This window comes from Falco naumanni, chromosome 18 (assembly GCF_017639655.2).
Source record: "Falco naumanni isolate bFalNau1 chromosome 18, bFalNau1.pat, whole genome shotgun sequence".
Taxonomy (NCBI): Eukaryota; Metazoa; Chordata; class Aves; order Falconiformes; family Falconidae; genus Falco; species Falco naumanni.
Window position 1 is genome coordinate 3862906 of NC_054071.1, and position 22846 is coordinate 3885751.

At 50.4% G+C, this 22846-nt stretch overlaps 1 protein-coding gene across 1 annotated transcript; it reads left to right on the plus strand.

Annotated features, from left to right (window-relative positions):
• Positions 1-2797: 2797 nt before the first annotated feature.
• On the plus strand, positions 2798-17359 carry CCR7 (C-C motif chemokine receptor 7). The gene is made up of 3 exons (XM_040617737.1): positions 2798-3035; positions 9951-10000; positions 11791-17359. Exons 1-3 carry the CDS (start codon positions 3026-3028, stop codon positions 12853-12855), a joined length of 1125 nt encoding a protein of 374 aa, XP_040473671.1. The 5' UTR covers positions 2798-3025; the 3' UTR covers positions 12856-17359.
• The last annotated feature ends 5487 nt before the right edge of the window (positions 17360-22846 follow it).

Sequence of the window (22846 nt, forward strand, 5' to 3'; positions counted from 1 at the left end):
GCTAAGGCATGAAATAGACTGCAAATATACACAAGCAAATTAAGCAAAGCTTTAATAAACGTTTGGAGAACTCCCAAGGTATAAAACATGACTATACAAGAAGATGGGGTGTCATAAAGACACGGTACATTATTTTAAAATATTCCCATTCTTTTTTTAAGGAAAACAATTTGCTTGAATTGGCTCTGACAACCCAGAACTTGGCATGTACCGAAATGTTGAAGTTAAAGCGCGGGTGTATGCGCAAAAAACAAACTGCAAAGCATTTGCCTGCTGCCTTCCTCTCGTCAGCTTCGGCTTCTGCCGCCAGGGATGTGGGGATGGACTCCTGGGAATGTTGCCTTCCACCCCCTCCCTCTGGCACAGCGTGAGCACAGAGCAGATGGAGGCAATCGTGCCATCTCTACACACCCCCCACTCCCACAGGCAGCACCATGACTACGCTTCAAGGCTCTACACCCACCATTTCTGAGTATTCTGCCTGTATCCGAGGGAAGTCTTTCATCTCTGGTCCTTCTTGGCGGAAGTGGTTACAAGATAAAGCTCTCAAAGGCCGCTTACCTGCTTGGATAATCGATGAACAAAAGGAAAATGGAGCAATAAATAGAGCTGCAGAGATGCAAGCTGCACCTGCCTGCTGAGAGAATTCGAAAGCCAGCGTGATGAAAAGCCCATGGTGGTGCTTAGAGAGCTAAGGGAAGTGCGGGTCACCTTCTGGGAAGCCAGATAAAAATGCTGATGGTCTTCAAGCCCTGGAATTGTGCCCATTACAGACCCCAGAAGGGGATCAGAACCACAGTGGCAACTGGCCTGCCATGAGGGAAACACCAAGAAGGTTTTTAAGTGACGGCTGGGCTGGCACAACGTCTAAGGAAGGTCTGAAACTGTGGACGGGTGTTTACATCGGATCTGAGACCATCCTCAGGACCCTCAACTTCAGATACGTTTAATTAGGGCTTGTGAGAGCCAGGGAGCAAAATGTTTGGCCTCATGTCGAAGGAGCTGGTGTTACAGGCAAGGCAGCAAGTGATCAGTAGTTTTAGTTTCGGATGCTCACATGTGCTCAAATTCTACTAAAGTCCTGTTTTGGCTGTGGTTAGCTGTTACGTTACCTTACAATAATTTAAATAGAAACATGCCATGGTAATGTTGGGGTGGAGTTTTTTTGAACAGCACAAAATCTTCAGATCTTCGAGTGCTGAACTACGCTAAAGGGAACCAAATCAGCTCTTCCCAGCAGTGAAAAGTCCTTACATGAGCCACAGATTACAGAACATTCACTGCTCTTAGTGTTCTAACGTTTAGGGAAGGCATCATTCCCAAAACGATTCTGCCTGGATGCTGGCTGGAGGCACTGGCAGGGAGCTCGATTCTGCCTCTGAAGTTGTAGGAGCAGCAGGGCTGAGATGCTGGTGTTGATGTAACGGATCAACTCACTGAACACAGCTTATCTGCTCCTTGTAATATATATCCCAGTAACGGTCGGGTAATTAAGACATTGATCAGATTACCCTGAACAGGACAGTGATGCATGAGAGCCAGACAATGGCTGCCTGGCACAGAGATCTGTTATAACAGCAATTTAACTAACTACACCGTTACTTGTCTGATGCAGAGCAAATGTTGCATTTAGGCTAATGGAGAGGTAACACAGGTACCACAGGTTTTCCTTTATGTCCATTTGCTGAAGCAGAATAATGCCTTTTGAGGTGTCTCCCATCCCAGCCACACAAACACTGAAACATTGCCTGAGCTGTGTTCTCTCTCTCTCATAACACTGGTCTTTCTGGCTGGTTTTGGAAGTTCCCTGGGAACTTTCCCAGTTCCTCAGCGAACTGGCTTGTTTGGGTCCATCCTGAGCTGTTCCATCTTCCCCCAGCTCCGCACAGGTGATGGGACAGTAATTCAGGGTAAGCCCCGAAGCACCAGGTGCTTTGGAACCTGTTGGGGACTGCAAGCTCTGCCCAGGACCCATCCTAGTGACCTGTCATTTTCCCATCTGTCCTGGCTGCCGTAACAGCATTGCCATCTCGTAAGAAGAGGACGCAGAGGACAAGATGCCAAAGCAAATACTTTTGAGTCGCCTTGGAAGGAAGGTGAGTTCCTGAGGAGCTGAGGATGTTGCTGCCTTGTTCGAGGAGTCTGTTCCAAGAGCAAGGGTCCACCTTGGGCAACCATGGAGCAAAAGCCCCTGATTTGTATTGATGATCCATTTAGGACCAGGATGGGATGGCTGACAGCACTGCAGGTCCTGAACTTCTGCATTAACGTGATGGTGGGGAAGGCATGGGACCGCAAAAGCGCAAAACCTTTTGAGGAAGATGATGCATGCTGATACTCAGCAGATGGTAACACAAAACCACCCAGAAGCAGAAAGGAGGGGGGAAGTCCACTTACTTGTTTGAGCTGCTGAGAATCTAGAGAGGATGCTGTAAGCATGTGGGAGAAGGGCAAAGGGATGCTGGCTGCCAGCAGTCCTGCATGCGGAGATTTTTTTTCATGTGCTAGTTGAACATGTTCCCCAGAAAAAAAGGGTCTGGCAGAGATGGGGATCCTCCCTGTTTCCTACAGCACTGGTTTCTGGTGGATGCTCTGGCAGATGAAGCAGGATCTGCTCTGGAGAGAAGAGATAAGGAGAAAGGAGATATTTTTTTGTCCCTTCACCACAGACAATTTCTCATGTGTCAGTGCAAAAGCAGAACCCACTTCATTTTACCGAGTCCCGGTAGTGCGTGCGTGCCGCCCCTCGCTGCACGCGCTGAGGAAGCACCTGAGCACCCGGAGCGCCTGAAGGCAGCGTGGCATGCAGCACAACCGTCCTGTATCAGTGAAAGACGAGGAGGAGCATCGACTAAATGTCAGCCACGCAAGGGTGTGTCACGAGCCTCTTGCAGAGGTGCAGGAAGTATAAAAGGCAGAGGTTCCCAAAGAGGGTCCCTGGAAGGAGCTGCGGCGTGCTGAGCTGTGCTGGAACCTACGATGCTCTTGCGAACCTGGTGACTTCATCTCCCTTCACAACGAGACCATGGAGAGTGGTGAGTACCTGCTCTGCAGCCTCCGCCTTTGTCTTCTGCTTTATCAATCATGCCCAAATCCATGCCTCGTGACACAGGGATGGAGCACTTTTAACAGAGTAGAACAGTATAAAAGACTTTCATCTTCCTTATATCGACTATTAAAAAAGAAATGCACAGTTCTCTTCTACATGCTCTAAACCCCTCCAATCAATTAACTTCAGAAACACACACATAAAAAATAGGCTTGTAGCCAATTTCAAGGGGCTATTTTGTCCCAAAGCAAATAAGCTCTTCTCACATAGCATGTACCTTTTCTTCTCTGTTCTTAATAAAAAATACTTATGAAAAAAAAGAGAATGCACCTCCTTGGCAACGTTTTAATTCAGGGAATGAATCAAAGGAAGCAGGAGCAAGCATATCTATGGTTACTGTTAGCTAAGTCTGTCCAGACTTTTACAGATTGTTTCTATTAACAAATATTTTCACTGCAGCAACAAAACTTTGCAGTTTTGTGCTTGCTCAGAGCTGGAGCAGCCCTGAGCCGGTGCACCTGTAGGGGTCTGTGTTCCCATGGATTCCCCCATCATGAAGCAGGCAGAGAGAAGCAAGCAAGCGAGAGAATCCCCTTCTCTTTGGTCCATACCCCGTTAGCCCAGGAGGCACAAGACTCTTTCTGTTTCCTCTTGAAAGTTTCAAACTTTCCTTTGTCATTTCTTATTGTACTTTCACACCCAGAGCTCTGTGGGCACCCGCTGCCCGGAGCTTGAGGAGATGAGGAGCTGTAGGAGGGGAGATGGCACCATGGGTCAGGGACACGGCACATAAGATGCACGCTCTTTCTCCTCGAAGACTGTCGGATTTATTCCCTTTTTATTATGTTTTGTTTACGCTCAAATATGTGCAAACACTAATCTGAGGGAGTGCGGGGAAGAGGGACAAATGCAAGAGCTCAGATGGGTAAGTTAGTTTAAAAGCAGATTAACCAATCTGGGTTTAAAACCCAACTTCTACCTCTCCGTGCCGGTGAGCACGGGCAGAGCTGCAGTGAGGGTGGCGAGAGGATGGGACAGAGCCACCAAGTTCAGCCCAGTAAAGCCCTGCTCCGGGTGTAATGAATTACAGGGTGAAACGGGAGGCGTCACTGCCTTTTCTCTGTGACATTTGCAAATTGGAGCCTTAAATTAACCGCAGCGTGCAGGGGGGCGTGGGGGTCCCATGGGAAGCGCTGCAGGCAGAGCTGCAGCCTGTGACCACACTGAGATTTGAGCACCCAGTTCCATACAGGTGCCTCCGACTGTGCCACATGAAGGGGGACGATTGCCCTCACCTGTTTTTGAAGAAATTCAGATGCAAAACACCAGTGACGCGCGCAACAACAGAGTAAGGCTGGTGCAGCTGGGAAAATTCGGCATTTCTTCCTTTTTGTATCTTTGTCCACTGTTTCAGCCCACAAACCAGTCCCCTTCCCAGGCAGGGATTTCTCCTCTGGAAAGGTCTCCGGTGATTTCTGAATGAAGCAGAGGGGGGTTCCATGCGCAGTGTCTGGATGCAGAGCCCTGTACAGCAGCTGGGAAGGGGGAGCCCAGGGTCTCCAGGCTCCAACGTGACACTGGGGGATGCGGGATGCTCCCACGGTGCTCGCTGGAGCTCCTGGCTCCCACAGGACCCACCAGGCAGGAGCAGGGAAAGGGCAGAGGGAGCCTTCTCATGGATGTCTCCCGGCAGCTTCTGGGAATCGTTGGCTTGGGAAGCCCTGCATCCCAACCAACACCATTTGGGGAGCCCTGCATCCCAATCAGCACCATTTGGGAAGCCCTGCATCCCAACCAGCACCATCTGGGGAGCCCTGCATCCCAACCAGCACCATTTGGGGAGCCTTGCATCCCAACCAGCACCTCTTGGGAAGCCCTGCATCCCAACCAGCACCATTTGGGAAGCCCTGCGTCCCAACCAGCACCTCTTGGGAAGCCCTGCATCCCAACCAGCACCATTTGGGGAGCCCTGCATCCCAACCAGCACCATTTGGGAAGCCCTGCGTCCCAACCAGCACCTCTTGGGAAGCCCTGCATCCCAACCAGCACCATTTGGGGAGCCCTGCATCCCAACCAGCACCATTTGGGGAGCCCTGCATCCCAACCAGCACCATTTGGGAAGCCCTGCATCCCAACCAGCACTGCTTGGGGAGCCCTGCATCCCAACCAGCACCATTTGGGAAGCCCTGCATCCCAACCAGCACCATTTGGGGAGCCCTGCATCCCAATCAGCACTGCAGCCCAGCTGGACCTCTCCACCCCTCAGCACCCTGCTCTCCTTTACATCCCTGGCCTCTGCAGCATTATGTGGGTGCCCCGTAGGTTTCTTTACTTAAGTTTTTCAGTATTTGGGAGGGCAGCTGTTACTCTGACTTCAACTAACTGGTAACGGTTAATTATGACAGGAAGAAGAAAAAATTAGTGAGAACCTGACAAGAATAGTACAACAATTTTCATCCTTTGGGATTTTATCCTAGTACCGTATTTCAAAGGAATATTCCAAAATAAATATTTTGCACTGGAAGATGCACAGCATTAGTGCTGCTGCTGGGGTTTTTGGTTTTTGGGTTTTTGGGGTTTTTTGGGTTTTTTTACACACATATAGGAAACACGGGTAGCTCACTTAAATTCATTCTGAACTTGCTTATCTCTGCTTATCTTGTCTTTTGATTCACGGTTTCCTAAAAAGGGGTGGAGGCAGGTAATTATTAAATTTCTTCTCTAACAGATCTATGAAGCCATGAGATAGAAGCATGACTTAAGTTTCATTGGGACTGTTCATTCCTGAAACGATGGTATCGCTCCTGTGCCAGTTGTGAGAAGCAGAGGGGAAAGGTGGCAGAGAACGAGTACTGAGCTGTAACTGCCAACAGTCATTATATATTTAAGTATGATTAATTTTTCTCAGAAATACCTGGTTCTTCCCCCAAAAGCCTACTCTAGCGATGGTGAAGAAGCAGCAGAAACCGGTACATGTTTAAAGATATAAACAGTACGTTACTCGCTGCCTCCACATGCTGAGGTGCTCGAGAACGAAACTTTTGCTTTGCGGTTTCTGGCCAACAGAAAAATAATTCTTTCACCGCGAGGGTTTAGCCCGAGCCAGTTTGCCGGGCTTTGCCAATACTCTTGCCGGACTCTCGTTTCCGCTTGGTGCCTTCCCCAGCACCACCACGCTGCTGCTGCTGCTGCTCCCCACTGCTCCAGTTAGAGCCGGAGCTGCCAGGCAGGAGCCGACCCAGTGCTCCATCCCGCAGGATTTGGTTTCTCCAACCTGTTTTAACCATCCCACACGGTTCTGTTTCTACTCCTCTGGGTAGACTTTCTGCTACCAAGTATTTCTTACTATCAGCAGCTTTTCTGGGCATGCCCAGGGGGGGTTCACAGCTACTACAGCTTCTTTTATCTTGATTGAGATCAGTTGTGATGGCAGGGAGCTTCAGATGAGCTGGATGGGATACAGCTGTCCGAACCCACCTACCCTTCTGCTGTGGGGTGGCAGGAGCTGCATCCCAGGTGCCTACCCTATGGCCTTGACCCTGGACTCAAACCCACCCGTTTCTTTCCCTTTGCTATCGAGGGAGCCGAAACGCCCACCCAGGTGCCAAGGGCTAGAGCTCAGCGGGATGGATCCCAGTTGCGCTCGTTCTGTGGAGGAAGATTTTCAGGATGGATGGGTTGTTGTCCCCTCTCTGCCCTGCCCTGCCATTAACAGCAGACCCCTTCCCTCTTCCATTCACACGGAACAATTCTCCTTTCCACCTTTTCCCAGGGCCCGCAGGACAGGAGCATGCTTTGAGAACTGCAGCAAACCAGCACGTCACCAGCTGAGGGACAAGGGGGCTGACGTGGGACTTGATAACGTGTCTGACTCATTCGCTTTTTATAAATGTTGTCTTTTTATAAATGAGGTTTCTAGTTCAACTGTTCATGGGGATTTTTGAGAGGTTTTTTTGTTGTTTTTTTTCTTAATATTTTGAGGAACAAAACTTTAGGAAAATACCCACAGCAGAGAACTACCAGATAGGGAAAAAAAAAAAAGGAAAATAAAAAGTAAAGAAAGCTACCCAAAATTGCCTGTTAAGCTCCAGGGCATGTCTCATTTCCTCTCTGCAATTAATTTGCTTGTGGTCCCTCTCCCCTGCTGCCTTGGACCCTCAGAGCATTGCAGGGAGACATCAGCCTCGTCCAGTCTGCCTGAAACTGGTGACACAGGGACCCACTCAACAAACTCCTGCGTGGGGACCACGAGGCTGCATCACCTCTCTCGTTATGCCTTTGCAAATGACTCTCTCATTATGCCTTTGCAAATGAGTAAGTTGAAAGGGGGGGGGTGTACAGAAAGAGGGGAAGAAACTGTGCAAGCTTTTTTTTTTATATTGAAAAAAATCATTTGACATTTAAGACACTTGAAACGGTAACCGAAGGGGGGGTTGTAAACCAGTGTGAAGATCTTTAAAGGAATGATACTTCACTGAACTGTTTCAGGATCGTTAGTTGAGTCACTTCATCAGTCCTATTTTGTTAGATGCTTCAGAGCATGTTAAGGAGGAAAAAAAAAAAGTACAGAACAGCAACTCATCAGGGCTGCACACTGATGACTTTTCAGATTAAGGGCTGGGCTGGTCCGGTCCTTCGACTTGAGGGGGTGATGCAGAAAGTGGTGGAGGAAAAGGATGCTGCACCTGGGGGGCAATGCCCTAGACTGGCCCCACCGGCACATCAGCCTGGCACCGGGCAGTTCTTTGCATGAAATGAGTGAAAAATGTCGACAGCAATGCACTGATGGAGCCGGATTCAGGTCGGTGCCTTTCCTCTGTAGCCTGAGAGTGGTTCCTCTCCTCTGCCTCCTTTTTATACAGCTGCTAGGAAGTGAATTGCCTTTGAGGCCTCAACCCCTGCCCAGCATGGCCAAGTAATTATTATCCATCAGCGGGCAGACATAAGCACCAACTCCAGGACTCCCCCAGAAACCAAGCCATGAAGATGCCTGGCCAACAGAAGACTGGAGACTCTGATGGTTGGGGGGGATCAGGGACCCCACACCTGTGTCCCAGGCAGGGAGGGCAGTGACAGTCAAGGCTTGTGGATTCCGAGTGGTTTGGGCTTTCAGAGTATTTCCTGTGTTAATATGTGAAAGTCAGATCAGCATCTCGAAGGGAGAGATGGCTACCCCAGATGCTCACCAAACCTCTTCCTGCAAGTCTGGGACTGGTCAGAGTGAAAGCCATCAGACAGACAGAAAGCGCAGACAGAGTGTTTCGCCAAGCCCCTGCCTCCCCCCTCAAGCCCAGCCTTGCCACCCCCCATTCCTGATGCAAACGGCACTGACGAGGCACTATTACCCTCCCCAGATTCCCCCAGGAGGGTTCAGAGAAGGTGAGGGGGTGTGAACAGAACTGAGCACCCAGCTGCATGAGTGTAAAAGATGAAAACAAGGGGGAAAGGCAAGGCACAAACTTCTACAAGACAGTGGGAAGCTCACACGCAGGCTCTGGGGGTGAGAAGTGTGAATATTTCCACTCGTGGCCAAAGATCTCTCAGCTGACACATCACTGCTCACATCCAAACAAGCATCTCCAACCGCAGGTGCCCAAGTAACGATTTCTGTCATTAACAATGCTACTGCACGCGACTTCAAGTGGGGATACTGGTGCAATGGCTGCAGTTACCATGAGCAGTGGAAGTTCATCATCCTGGTCCACTGCAACACCTGAAGAGGAGACGGGCAGAACAGGGAAGGGGGCAAAGGAGCTCGGCAAAGGAACAGAGCGGAGCTGTGTACGTCAGGCTGCCCAGCATGAGAGGTGCAAACTGATCAGTCAAATTTATGAAAAGGCCATGAAGAGAAAGCCACGCTCCCTAGGAGAAACAGGCAGCTGAAAGCCAAAGGCATCTCCCGCCTCTTGCCCCAGCCTTGCTTAGTGACCCTGGAGCAGCTAATCAGGAGGGAAATGAGAGGCTGCAGCACAGGGAACGAGCCAGTGCCTAGAGAAGCATCCTGGGATGAGCAGCATGATGCTCAGAACAGCTGGTGCCAACTCTCCTTCAAGGAAGGACACGTCTTCTGTTCGTGCCAGAGCAGCGGCCAGGGCTTTCACCCAGCTGCCAAATCACTTCTACATTGAGCAACTTTCAGTCGCAAATGCCCGAGGTAGATGGTGGTACATGCTTTAAATAGAGCAAAGAAAAAGCTTTCACTGGCCTCCCTGCCTCTGCTAACCACAGCAGGAAGAACTGTTTGCCCGAGATTGCTCTCACCATTATCACATCTGGCTCTGAATTGAAATTTTTCCTCCCAGCTGTCAACATCCTGTATCTTCACATCCAAAGGCAGCAGCAGCCAATTTTAAGACATTTAAGAGACAAGCAATAAATTTCAGCCAGCTTCAGTTCTGTACATCCTGCCAGGAGCTGAGCTTTCCTGTTCCGCAGATCGGTCACCGCACCGTCGGGGAACAGCTGGGCTGGATTTATATATATCTATAGCTGGGCGCTCACAGCTGTACGTTTTTACATGGGTTGAGTATGCTACACCCCCACAGCTCAGAACAAGGCACAGGGGGCAGGCTGCTGACCATCTGTAGGGAAAAAACAATAATTAAAACTCCATATAAAATAAAAATTAGTACACTGTGCACAGGGTAACTGTCCTTAGCTATCAGCCTTTACAGATGAAACTGGAGGGGCCAGACTCCTGAGACTTTGTGCTCTGACAGTAACTTGTGTGGCCCTGGGTTATCCTGTTAGCATCTTCACCAGGTTTTAGTTTACCCACCGTGGGGAGCTTTGCAGGGTTGAGAATGCCGTGGTCAAGTGTGCTACTGCTGCTTTTTCAGAGTGAGCATCACGTGGAAAACCTCCACTCAACTAACGCCAACACCGTCTCCTTCTTCTACAGGCAAGCAGCTAAAGGTCACCCTTGTTTTCAGCCTTCCTCTAATTTTTCAGGTAAGATGTTAAAAACAACGTTGTTGAAATCCAGCTGCCTTTGTGTTGTGGGTAAAGAGAGATGACGAAAACTTTTGACAGGCAAAAAAGCAGCCACCCACAGCCCTGCAGAGATGCGTGGGGGGGAACGGCCGCTGGCACGCAGGATCCAGCCCCAAGGAGGTGGGTGGGGAGGCAGCAGAGCAGTGCTAGAGAAAAACAAAGGACAGAAAACAAAGAGAGAACAGAAACAATGACATATCCTGTGACTTTAGGAAGGCCTAGACTGTTAGCACCAAGTCCCTCGCTAGCAGCAAAATGAGCATTTTCAGGAAAGACGAGAGCATCCTCCAGCGAGCGCTGGGGCAGAGCCAGCTCGCTGCTCCCTGCAGGTACCCGGCCAGCGCTGGGCTTCAACACAGGTCAGTGCTGAATTGCTGCCATGCCCAGGGAGGAAGAGTTCAGCTTCTTCCTCCGCTTGTCCTTGCTCAGAGTCAGTCTTAAGCAGGAAGAACCCAAAGCACCACGCTGTGCCGTGACCTGCTCTCAAACCGCAGGGTGCAGCGCCAGCGCTCACACCCCCACAGCTCAGCCACGCTGCAGCCCCCAGCCCCAGCTCTCCACCGGGCTCAGCAGAGCAGGGAGAGTCTTGCAGCCTCTTTCTTTTCCCTTTCACTTCTGGTGGCATGCCTCCAGGTAGCAGGCAGGATGTGGTGAAAGCCAAGCCTGCCTGAGATGGAGAGCACGCTGAGATACTCAGCGATAACAGGCGGGGGTATCCAGGGGAAACCTTTCATCTCAGTGCAATGGAGAGAAGGTACCAGAGATTAATAAGTCACAAAAAAGCAGGGCACAGATACCACAGGCTCACTCTGCCCCGTAGGTTACGGCAGTGTAGGAAGACGAAACCATAATCGGGACTTAGATCAGGGGCCTGAATGAGACACCGGCAACACGTCCATGCCAGCGCGGTAACAGCTTCCTGCTTCGCTGCGTTTCCCCAGGTCTCATTGACATCTCTCTCCATCACTTTAGCAGAGGAAAGAGCCCTGGGAGGCTCTGGCTTTGCCCTCCCTTTGCTCCCAGCACTCGGCGGGCTTAGCCCTCGCTGCGGGGGGGGCGGGGTGGCAGCAGGACCAGGAAGGCCGGGATGCCAGGCTGGATGGGGCTCAGAGCAACCTGGGCTAGTGGCAGGTGTCCCTGCCCATGGTCCTTTCTGACTCAAACCATCCTGTGGTTCGGTGACGCTGGCACTTGCCGTGCCAGGTCGCTGCCAGTTACAACCACGGCAGCCCCTTCTCGCACGGTCACAGGGAGGAGGGGATGGGAGCAATGGGAATAGCTGAGATGGGGGAGGGAATAGTGAAGTCAGAAAATGCCTCACAAGTAGAGTCAGTCGAGAGGAAACATTGCCCCTGCTGAGAGGAGGATGCTGAAGGATGTATTATTTTTCACATTGCATCCGACAGCTGGCTATGTGCATGCAGCTGTATGGGGGTCCTGGAACGTTCTGGAAAGCAGCCGCACACCAAGCGCTTCCAGGCTGAGCACTAAACTTTTCTGGTGGAATTCCCACCCTGAGCCCCTCCAAAAAGCCCAGACCCCACCTACTTATGGGGAATGTTTTCAGCCACCAGATCCTGCCAGCTGGGTCCATGACGTTGGCATAAGCCCATGCTCGGGAAGTCCCTGGGGTTTCTCCGTGGGCTGCAGCTGGATGCAGCTGCCCGCCCCACAGATCAACACCAGGCTCCCTTGGAACACAGCACAGTACCTGTCCCAACACACTCTTCTTGTCTTCCCTGTTCCAGTTCTGTGCCGGCAACAACGTCACCGATGACTATGACTCCAACATCACCATCGACTACACCATGTTCGAGACCCTGTGTGAGAAGGAGGAAGTCCGTAACTTCCGTGCTGCCTTCCTCCCAGCCATGTACACCCTCATCTGCTTCACGGGGCTGCTGGGGAACGGGCTGGTGATGCTCACCTACATCTACTTCAAGAGGCTCAAGACCATGACGGACATCTATCTCCTGAACCTGGCCCTGGCAGACATCCTCTTCCTGCTGACCCTCCCCTTCTGGGCCACAAGCGCAGCCATGCACTGGCTTTTTGGGGAGTTTGCCTGCAAAGCCGTCTACTGCATCTGCAAAATGAGTTTCTTCAGCGGGATGCTGCTCCTCCTGTCCATCAGCATCGACAGGTACTTTGCCATCGTTCAGGCTGCCTCAGCCCACCGCTTTCGTCCCCGGATGATATTCATTAGCAAGGTTACATGCATCCTCATTTGGCTCCTGGCCTTCATCCTCTCAATCCCTGAGCTGGTTCACAGCGGTGTAAATGACCCTGACAACCATCCCCGTTGTTCTATCATCGCTAATGACCTGCAGACCTTCAACACCGGCATCAAAGTGTCCCAAATGGTTTTTGGCTTCTTATTTCCCCTGCTGGTCATGTCTGTCTGCTACCTCATCATCATCAAAACATTACTCCAGGCCCGCAACTTTGAGAAGAATAAAGCCATCAAGGTCATCATCGCCGTGGTAATCGTCTTTGTTGTCTTCCAGCTGCCCTACAACGGCGTCATGCTGGCCAAGACCATCTCAGCCTTCAACCACACCAGCTCATGCGAGGAGAGCAAGAAGCTTGACGTGGCGGATGACGTGACCTACACCCTCGCCTGCTTCCGATGCTGCCTCAACCCTTTCCTCTACGCCTTCATCGGCGTCAAATTCCGCAATGACCTCTTCAAGCTCCTGAAGGAGCTGGGCTGCCTGAGCCAGGAGCGCCTCTGGCAGCTGTCCACCTGCCGCGAGAGCAAGAGGTTTTCCTTCGCTATGGAGACAGAGACGACCACCACCTTCTCCCCATGAGACAAGCTCCCAGCAGGCTTTGGCCAAGCTGGAACAGTTTCGTACACATCCTCTGTTCTGAGATACTGGTAGAGCAAGACCTGCCGCTGCTGTAGGAAAGGCAGCTGCAGGAGGAAAACCCAGGAGCATCCCCCTATTCCAGGCAACAAGCACTGCTAGGCAATACTCCTGTGGATGGAGAGACTTGAATAAAACTGTGACCGTTAGCAAAGCAAGGGAGAGGGAGGCCAGTCAGTTTAGAGTTGTTATGTCATTTCACCTTTCTTTTAGTCTTTAGTCAAAATGAGAAATGCTTGAAATGGAACATTCTCCCTAAAAGCAACAAATACCAAGAGAAACGGATATTTGCGCAACAGAATTGCTTGCTTTAGAGCTGAATGTCCAAGAGCATCATCCCGGCTTGGAATGGTGCTTTTAACAAGTCTACATATTGCTCTTCCATACCTACAAAAATTACGCCCGTTGCACTGGCTCAGTCTTCAAGACAGGACAGCACCAGCCTCAGGCGCCAAGCTTAATCCAATATGCAATATAAGCTGCGGAGTATCCTAGCACACTGTTCTCTGCTCTGCCTTCCCCCATGAAAAGCCAGAAATTTCCATAACTAATACTAAATCCACACATATGGTATAAATAATTCCAAGAACGTTGTCTATTATTGTAGCAACTCGTATGTTTGTCAGGAAAATACCAGTTCTGCTTCATTTCTACCTGCATCTGGTGTTTCACCTACAAAGAAGGTGCATCCTGAGAAGCACAAGGTATTATTATTCCATCCCAACATGGGCTTGAATCCATTAGAAATGCTGCTCCGCTCTGGAAATAGTCTCCTTGAGCTTCTGGAAGGGCACCTGTCTGCACCAGGTGGAGGTAGGGGCAGCTGGCACAGGTTAGATTCAACCTGCTTGCGCAAAGAAAAATGGGTTACAAGCTCCAAATGACCCATGTCTTTCCAATCCCCAAGCACACAAATCTGAGCTGAGAAACAGGTAATTCTGCACCGATCCAGCCAGCTGCTTAAAATACATCTTTATCGCTCGGCCATCCAGCCTGTACCAGTGTCACCCTCACTCTCGATGGGCTGAGGGATGGGTTGCTCACTCACTTGGTATAAAGATTTTAGCAGACTGGCGCCAGAATCCTCAGAATGTTAAAGGCTGAAGCCCAGGGCAAATGCATGTGCATTTCTTAAGGCAAAAACACTCAAATTCAGGATACAGTTGTGCCCATGGTTCAACCCCTTCAGCGTGCCAGTGGCCAAAGCTCGCTTGTACCCAGCTGTATCGGCTGCCTTCTGTGCTATCGCTTCTGACCTCGAGACATAGAGAAGAATGTGGGGTTTCTTCTCCCTTCCCCATCAGCGTGCCTTTCTAGAAGGACATTAGCAGCTGGCTTTTAACTCAGACGTGTATTTCACATATAAGCTATTGAGAACGTGTTTTGCATCCAGACTGTCAGGGCTAATAAAGATGCCATTCACTGCGGCTGGATTTAAACGCCGGGACAGTCACGTGTGGAAGATTACTGCCAGGGTCACCTACTTGAAAGGAACGTGGCAGCTGAACAACAGATTATTGTCATGTAAAATAAGACCTTGAAAAGAAGCCCAGAATATAATGCCAGTTGGCGCTTCTACTGGAAGAGGGAAGATTCCTACGACAGATGAATACCCTGGGAACTGCTTGTCGTGGGACATCTGAATGTCACCCGGGGAGGAGCTGCTGCAATTGTTTGGGCATCTGTCATGGAGGTGCAAGTGGTAAAAGCCCCGCAGAGCACAGCTCCCGGGAGCCAGACGTCAATGGGAAAAGGTTTGGCCAGGAGCTGCGGGGCAGCAGTAGCCCGGCTGAGCCGAGGCACAGAGCCTCACCCTCCGGAGCAGCACCTCAACCCTCTTGTAGAAGCTGTTAAGGCACATTCCAGTGGACACATGGAGCAAAACACACTTTACTAAAAAGATGTTTATACTTTATTCAATACCACGCATGGATCCATCAGGAGCGATACAGGGAACTCCCTGGATCATCACTTGAACACCATTGCTTTCGAGACGTGAGAATGAAAATCAACCTTCCAAGGAAAGACTTTGGTGAGCTGGTTTTGAGACAGTGTCGCCAGTTATATAGCTGGCTGCCATCATAATGAAATAAATTCTTCATAAACCATTTGGCTTTGGGGTGTGGGATTTTGCCAAGAGCTGGGATTCAGGAGGAAAGCACCTTCTGCTCCACGTGACCTGAGCTACAATCCCCCCCAACCCTTCAACGCGTTTTCTCTCGTAATGCCCACGCAACGTACAGAAGCGCTGCTTCTCCGTGGTGCAAACTGGGGGGTTATGACTGACACCCAATAGTCATCTGTTCTGGGTTTGCTCCTACAGCCCTGACTCAGGCGAGACGCTCAGACAACAAGAACTTCACCAGAGCAAGGACTACCCATAATACAGGGTCTTTTTAGTTTTCCTCATCAGTAACAATATATTCTTAATGTGTATTCATATATGTAAAGCTGCTTTACACAGGGAAAAAGTACGTACGTGAATGTACCCTGAAAATGCACTGCTTTCACTAAAATTTTATACAAAATAGATTCACCTAACTTATTCTAGCAAGGAGCATTGCTTCACCAAAACATGCAACTGTACTTGACTCCTGTTTGATAAAAGCCATCCCCCCTTCTACAGACTGGGGGGGTCTCCAGGTCTTCACCAGCTCAAGGTATTCTAAATGGGAAAACACGCAGCTGCTGCCCTACAAATGAGGTACTAAAAGCATCATCTGGTGCCACCTCAGCAAGACAGCAGTGACTTCAGAGTGCAGGGCTTTTCTTTCTTTTTTTTTGTTTTTAATTTTATTTAATGGTCAGGACAAATTTGCCACTCATTTAGATGAATCACATTAACATTGGCCTTAGACCCTAACCTGAGATTCCCCACTGAAGTCTGAAAACTGACTGTATTTTGCTATTTGTGGAAAATAAATTATAACAATTTAAAAAAAAAAAAAAAGGTACCGTTGTTTTTCCATTGTATTTCCTCCATAGGACATATTTTGTAGGTATCATAACAGCTCGTATCACATCCTTCTGGTCCTGTCAAGAGCTGTTTGTCAATTAACCTACCTTTGTACCAGTACTGCCCTGCAGAAAAAAAACAAACTAAATAGAAAAAAAGCTGGTTTACTTCAATTGTTGATGAATTACACAGTAAACAAGTCACCAACACATTAAGTAGTAGCTTTTATTTTAACTATTTACCCCACCGTCTTAACGCTGCTCCACTACTGGATATACCTGATGGCTCCTCATCACTGAAAAGCCTATATAGAAAATAAAATGTTGTACCGTTTTCTTGTTCACTTTCAAATGTAAGAAGTCCATCATGAAATACCGTATTACTGGGAAAATTGCTCAAGGTAGAGGCAGGGACCACAAGGGCACAGACCGTTTCTCCCTGACCTCCCCAGTGAATTTATGCAAAGAGGGATGTTCAATAGCCTTTACCAAAAAGTGGTTTAGAATTGCAGCCATGGAATCAAAGAGGAAGGAACCTCCAAGAAAACCAGGAGACATGAAGCTGGATGGTTAAGTGCCAAAACTAAGGACCATTTCTGCTTTCGCTAGACAATGTGCCTCTCTCATGGTTTCTCCCTAGAGAGAAAGCATTAAGACTAGTTTCAGCACCCAGCCCAGACGTTCCAGCAGCGATAAGGAACATCTCAAGACCACAGCACCGCAACGCAACTCTAGAGAATAACAGTCTAAACACAAAGGTCTTTAAATAAACATTAGGTCTCGCTTGCCACGGCTAGGTCAGAAGTCACGACTGCCCCGAGTCCGTGTCGCTCAGCCGTGAGAGATGCAGGCGGCTGCAACAGCAGCAGGAACTGCAGCACGCGCGGTACAGAAGCAGAACCAGGGAGCTGCAGAGAGCCACCACGCTGAGCAGGTCCCTGTGCTTCTCCGAGGTGACCCTGAGCCAAGCTTTTCAACAGGAAAGATCCCGAATTTTAAGAAAACGGGAGACTCCAACTTGCAACCCTAATTTAAACAAGTAAAAACTCAGCCCACCAAGCAATCCTCCGAGGTCACACCTTACACCACAAATACCCCGGCCAAAGCACACAGAACCTGCTACAGGAAGAGAGGTGCATTTCTAGGATAGATTTAACCCATTTTAGTACCTTTCACCAGCAAGACAGAGAAAGAAACCTCCTTTTACATTTCACTAAGGGACTGGAACCAATCACTAGGGGACTGGGACCAATCTCAGGTTTCAATCTTCTTTCAAAAGTCAATTTAAAAAGCCCAGCCCTCGCTACAGAAAGGAGCTGCTGGTCTGCAATAAACTACACGCAAAGCAGGAGAGACATCTACCACCTCGTCCCAGCCATGGGGACTCCAGGTGGGTCCTGCCATCCCTTCTCCAAGTCACTGTGGGAAACCTCTTCATTGCTTAGAAGCCCTGGACTCCTCATTGCTCCAAATAAAGTATCGCTGCTAATTGCTTCCCCTTCCCTGCCAGTTCTTTATCAATGCACGTGTGCTAATGTGTCTTTTGGCTTAAAAGCCCACAGTACCAAAGGGATCTGGGCTGGTGGTAAACTGGAAGTAGGGGGAAGGAAAAGTGGAATGAGGCTTCACTAAGTGCAGCTGCATCCATCCACCCATCCATCCACCCATCCATCCATCCGCCCCCTCAGAGCAGGCTCTGGTTTGTCCTCTCCCTCCTCAAGCTGTCCCAGGTGCCGCCTCCCATCACTGGCTGGTGAACGAACGGATGAATACGATGGTGGAGGTGAAGCTGCTCCTGGCACAGCTGTGGTTTTTGATGTGCCACCTGGGTAGCTACGGGAGGGAAGCCCTTGTCACTCTAAGAAAGAATGAGCTGGAGTTAAATGAGGCAAACCCTAAAAATACCACACATGGGTGATGAGGAAGGGTGGTGGCACAGTGTAGCTATCAGAATAGCTGAGAGTGGGCTATGGTTTCCTCTCCCCACATCTTCTTTTATATGGAAAAATAATGCCAATTCCTGTTGTGGGGGCGGAGGTGTCAGACCTCGGGGGAGAAGTTCTTGCATGGTCCTCCTCCCTGGCTCCTCAGCGGAGCTGCCTTGCCCCGGGCCACTTCCCGCAACGGGCTGGCGCTGGGGTTTCTCTCCACACCAGGAGATTTCTCCCCCCCCCTACCTGAGCCACCCTAAGATGGATCTGGGGAAACTTAAGTCAGCTGAGACCTCAGCTGCGCCTTGTTGGCATCATCACAAGCAGCTTTGTGACCTCAAAGCAAGGAGATCAAAGGGCCGGGCCAGATTGAAAAGCAAAGACTTTTTATAGATTAGAAGGCAGCTGGCCCGGCTCAGAGCCTCCTGGTGGCACATAAGATGGGACAAAAACATGCAGCTGGACTTTAAAGAAAATGAACCAGATAAACAGCATCACGCTGTGTTTAACGACAGCAGCACGAGCCGCTGCTGGACCACCTCACCCTCCTTCCAGCCCCCCCTGCGGTGGCAGTACGCTTTGGGGGGGTGGGAAAGAGAAGAGCATTTGTCACATAACAAATAACCCTCTAGCTTCAGATGTGGCTGACCATAAAACCAGAAAAGATCCAAAGGGATGGGGTCTTCACGGGGTTTTGCTGAGTTCTTTGTAGACACGCTTCCCAAAACGGGCAGTTTCTTCCTTGTGGTAATCTGTATCAACAGGCGAATGCGCAGTACACAAGGGTCAGAATAAGAAGGATGGGAGAAGATGGGATAAAAAAAAAAAAAGGTGGCTGACTAGAAGGAAGAAAAAGATTAGCTAGAAATATTTGGTCTTTACCAGGTCTTTTCCTGCTTGGCTGCCCCTTTGTGCTGGCACAAGCCTCCGGACCAGCACTGCACGATTGCACCCAAAGGCTACGTGGCCACGGCAGCTTCGCTGTCTGCGTGTTCCCAGTAGTGACACTGTGGGGGAAAGGGAACCCAGTCAGATCCAGTGGTGAAAAGCCTGGACAAGACTTAAAAAATACGGGTTGTATCCCCAGCTCTGCTCCGCAGTGCCCCGAGTCAATCCTGCGCTTCCTCCCCAAGGACTAAACCAGAGCTAAAATATCACTTTCCAAAAGCAGGAACAGGAGTTCCTCGCGCTGTTACTAGTCCCACGCGTGGCAGCCTTCCCACCCTCTTGCCAAAAACGAAGAGAAGCCCTCAGGTGTTTAGATTTTGCAGAAATTGCAGGTATTTAAGCACCCACAGGCTCAGCTCCAGGTGGCAGGATAACCCATCCTCAAACTGCAAAAAAAAAAAAAGAAAAAAGTTATTTTTCCCTTTTGCCTTTCCGTAAGACCCCAGTTCTTCCCAGAGCCAAGAGTATTACCCAAGCAGGAGTCCAACCTCCTCGATATTAAACCAACACCTGTCACTGCCACAGCTCGTTACAAAAATCTTCTTCAGGTCTTAACAAGTACCGGAGACTTTCGGTTCACCTTCACCGCACGCACCGCAGATGCTGAGCCCAACTAGGCATGATCTCATGTATTTGTCATTGCTGAACCCATGCAAACCTTCAGCTTGCAGGAACCGAAACTCTGAACTTCCCTTCCTGATGCTTTGGGGGTTTTAATTCAATTGTCTAAAATAAGAGAGCAAGCAGATATTTACTTTCCTTTCCTTGCTGATGAGCACTGTTGCACAAAACCCTAACTCTTGAGTAATTATGTGCTTTATTGGGAAATTTCTGTGACTTGAAGGTCAATTCTAATGACTAGAATCATCCTGCAGGAAAGGACCAAATAATGCCCAGCCCAAAAGGCCTTCCAGGATTCGGAGCATGTGCACACCGCCCTGTACCAAACCCAGAACTTCTCCCACGGACTCTAATTCCTTTTTCTTTATTTAGGAGCGCCGTCTAAATTCCACTTAGAACAACAGGACCTTTCATGAGGTTCATGAAACTTCATTTCTGCCTTACCCTGCGAGCTGGTATGAAATGTTCATGCTATACAACGTGAGGTGAGGAGGTAAGATCCCAGCGGCTGCAGATGTGGAGCAAACGCCCTCCTGGCAGAACACAGGGAAGAGGAACTACTTTGTCTGCTGTCCCCTGGGTGCGGAGACTTCTACCGGATTTGCAACAAGGTGGATTTCATGTAGGTGTCTGTTAAGGCTTGAAGAACCCCAGAACTGCTGTGCAAGCCCAGGGCAGCAAGAGGATGGTGACAAATGCGGCTACTTTTCAGTCCCCACCTGTCCCGAAGGTTACGCTGCAGTGTAAAACTGAAAAGCTGAGCTCCTCTGGGACCATGTCCTGGTTTATACGCACAAAACGATCAAACCCCAGGTGGCTGAATGCTCCAGAGAAGGAAAACGTTCTTGTAAAATACTCTTAGCTAACCAGGGAGTAAAAAACTAAAATCTTCACAAGCAGAAGTGACTCACGAGCCTTTCCCAAAGACTCCTTCAAGCCTTCCTTTCCAAGAGACACTTCCAGCTTTTACACTCGCACACCCAACACAGGCAACCTGTTTCCCACCCAACTGTCTGAAAATGAAGGTGCTGAGCTGGACATCCAAAAAACCTTTGTCTGGTACCACTGGTGACTTCCTCCCATCCCCATCCCGCACGCCTTCTTGCGGTCTAGAAACATAGGCATTCCGGTTTACCAATTTTAATTACAAGAAAAGCAAAGGAAATCTTGCCCCCTGCTGCAGGAGCACGCTGCCCCACCACGGATCCTGACTCTAAAGACCTCGGCTCTCCCTGCTTGATCCGTGTAACTCGGACAGGTAGCACAACCCCGCAGGTTTCTTTAGTACACCCACAGCTTTGCACATTATTATCAGGGAATCACTCCATGTGGAAGGAGATGTGAACACACACACACACACACACACGTTCATATTTGCATCTGTCTCCCAGCAGAACCGGTTGCAGACTCGGGGGGGTTATCACATCAAAAATCAATACCTCTGGAGCAAAATCTCACCACCTGAGGTGCACAAATAGAAGCTCACATTTTTAGGGGAGAGCTGACCGATTCCCTCAGAGATAACACATTTCTTCTTCTAAGTTTTGGCCACACCAAGTAGTGAGCAAGAACCTCTACCCCTGCGCCAGGGCGGGGAGGGGGAGAAGGAAAAACAACTCTCTCTCTGGATGACTAACACAGCCAGCAGCTATTGCCACTCTGCAGCTCAGCCCTGCTCTTCAACGGGGAGTTGCACAAGACTCCTTTGAAGAGGTTAACACGTTTGTAGTCGGTTCTCATCTGCCTTGCCAGGGGGCCGCAGGTAGCTGCAACGCTCCTGCTCAAACTCCCTGACCCGACTGCACGGGAGAGGCGCTGAGCATCCCAGAGCTGCGCCCCAACAGATGCAGCTTCCACCAGGCTTGGTGGGGGGACTGCAGCAGAACTGGCAGGTACCCGGATCCTGACAAGACTCATCAAAATGTCTTTATTGCTAGCGGCTTCTGGTGGGCCTCCACCCCCACCTGCAAATGAGCAACCCCTCACGTGCCAGTGCTGCCCGCACAACCTAACAAACAGCCACCAGGCATGCAGCCAGAGACGTGGGGGCTGTTTTGAAGCAGATGGCAAACAACAGAAAAGGTCTCCATGCCATCACGAGCCCTGCGATGCTGCCTCCTCAGCTGGGCATCCTGCTTGGGGCATTACGTGGGCTGCAGCTGCTGGATGTGCGCCCTCCACGCCGGCTCACCCTGCAACTGAGAAGATGGTGGAGCATCGTCCCGTAGCCCCGCAGCTCTCCTGCCACTCGCCGCAGCTGCCCCAGCCCCAGTGCCGCTGTCGCACAAGGGGGCACGATGGTGATGCGCTAGCGGGACAGCAGTTCTGCAGAGGAGCTGCCCCTCTTTGGGGACTTCGGGCTCCTGGTATGTGCCCACACCAGACACCTGCTCCTGAGCAGGGAGCACGTCACGACGCCATCTGAGCCAGCGCACCCCCGGCAGACAGCTGCCCGGTCCACAGCCCGCTGGCTGCCACCGCGGTGGCAATGTCCCATGGGGAGGGTCAGTCTCTCTCCCTCGGGATCACGGTCCCGTTAGGAGCAGCCGAACCCCAGCGTGTCCCAGACGTGTTGCCCATGAGTGACAGCGAAGCACACGTAGGGGGAGAGGGGCAGCAGCAGCAGCAGAGGGTCCGAGGCACCTCCTGGCTGACCCTGGCCAGCGGCGATCCTTACAGATCCTTACAGCACTCTGGGAAGGAGGGAGGTATCTCCTTGCTGAGCAGTTAACGGTGATCCTCAGCTTGGAAATTCATGCCCTTTATAATCGGCAGTACAAAAAAAGGTCTTTCCCCACCAGGCAGACACGCATCGAGTTTGTCGGTCAGGGCACATGGCCTGAAACACGCTCTGAAATGATGCTTCAGTGAGTAGTAACCAAGATGCAAACACTTCCTTCTCCTTCCTGCAAGGGGAAGCTGCCTGAAAACAACAAATACCGACGATATGCAAAGGCAGGTCACAGAAGGCATGCTCACAACGGCCCCAAGCCCTGCAAAGCCACCACAGCCCAGCCAGGCTCCCAGTGACCTACGGCACATCCATGGTCACGGTCCCTTCTGGCTGTGGCCATCAGCACCAGCAACCGGCAGCCAGCGGGACACAAAGCTGTGAGTTCTGAGGAGCAGGGACACCAACTCCCCTGCATCCTTCCCTCCGAGCTGCTCTCCTCCTCTCACCTTCGGTCACCCAGGAGGTGAAAATCCAGGCTTTTCCTTGGAGAAGGCTCCCAGCCAAACCTCTGCTCTCTGGTTAGAGCCTGGTAAATCCCCAAACCAAGGGGCCTTACTAATCTCTTAGCCCTCTGGCTGAGAGATGCTGACACCATGTGGGAAAGGCTCAGCAACGCTCCACCGCAGGCACCACGCTGCACCCACCAAGCCGGGACTTCGGGAAAAACTCGGGAAAACTTCCCCCTGCAATAAAGGTGTGGGTTCCAGCCCTATGAACCCAACCATATTCAAGCCCTCTGTGGGCA

Coding starts and splice junctions, on each gene's coding strand:
- CCR7 (XM_040617737.1), top strand. Junction 10,001..11,790: donor GCCTTCCTCTAATTTTTCAG/GTAAGATGTTAA, acceptor TCCCTGTTCCAG/TTCTGTGCCGGCAACAACGT.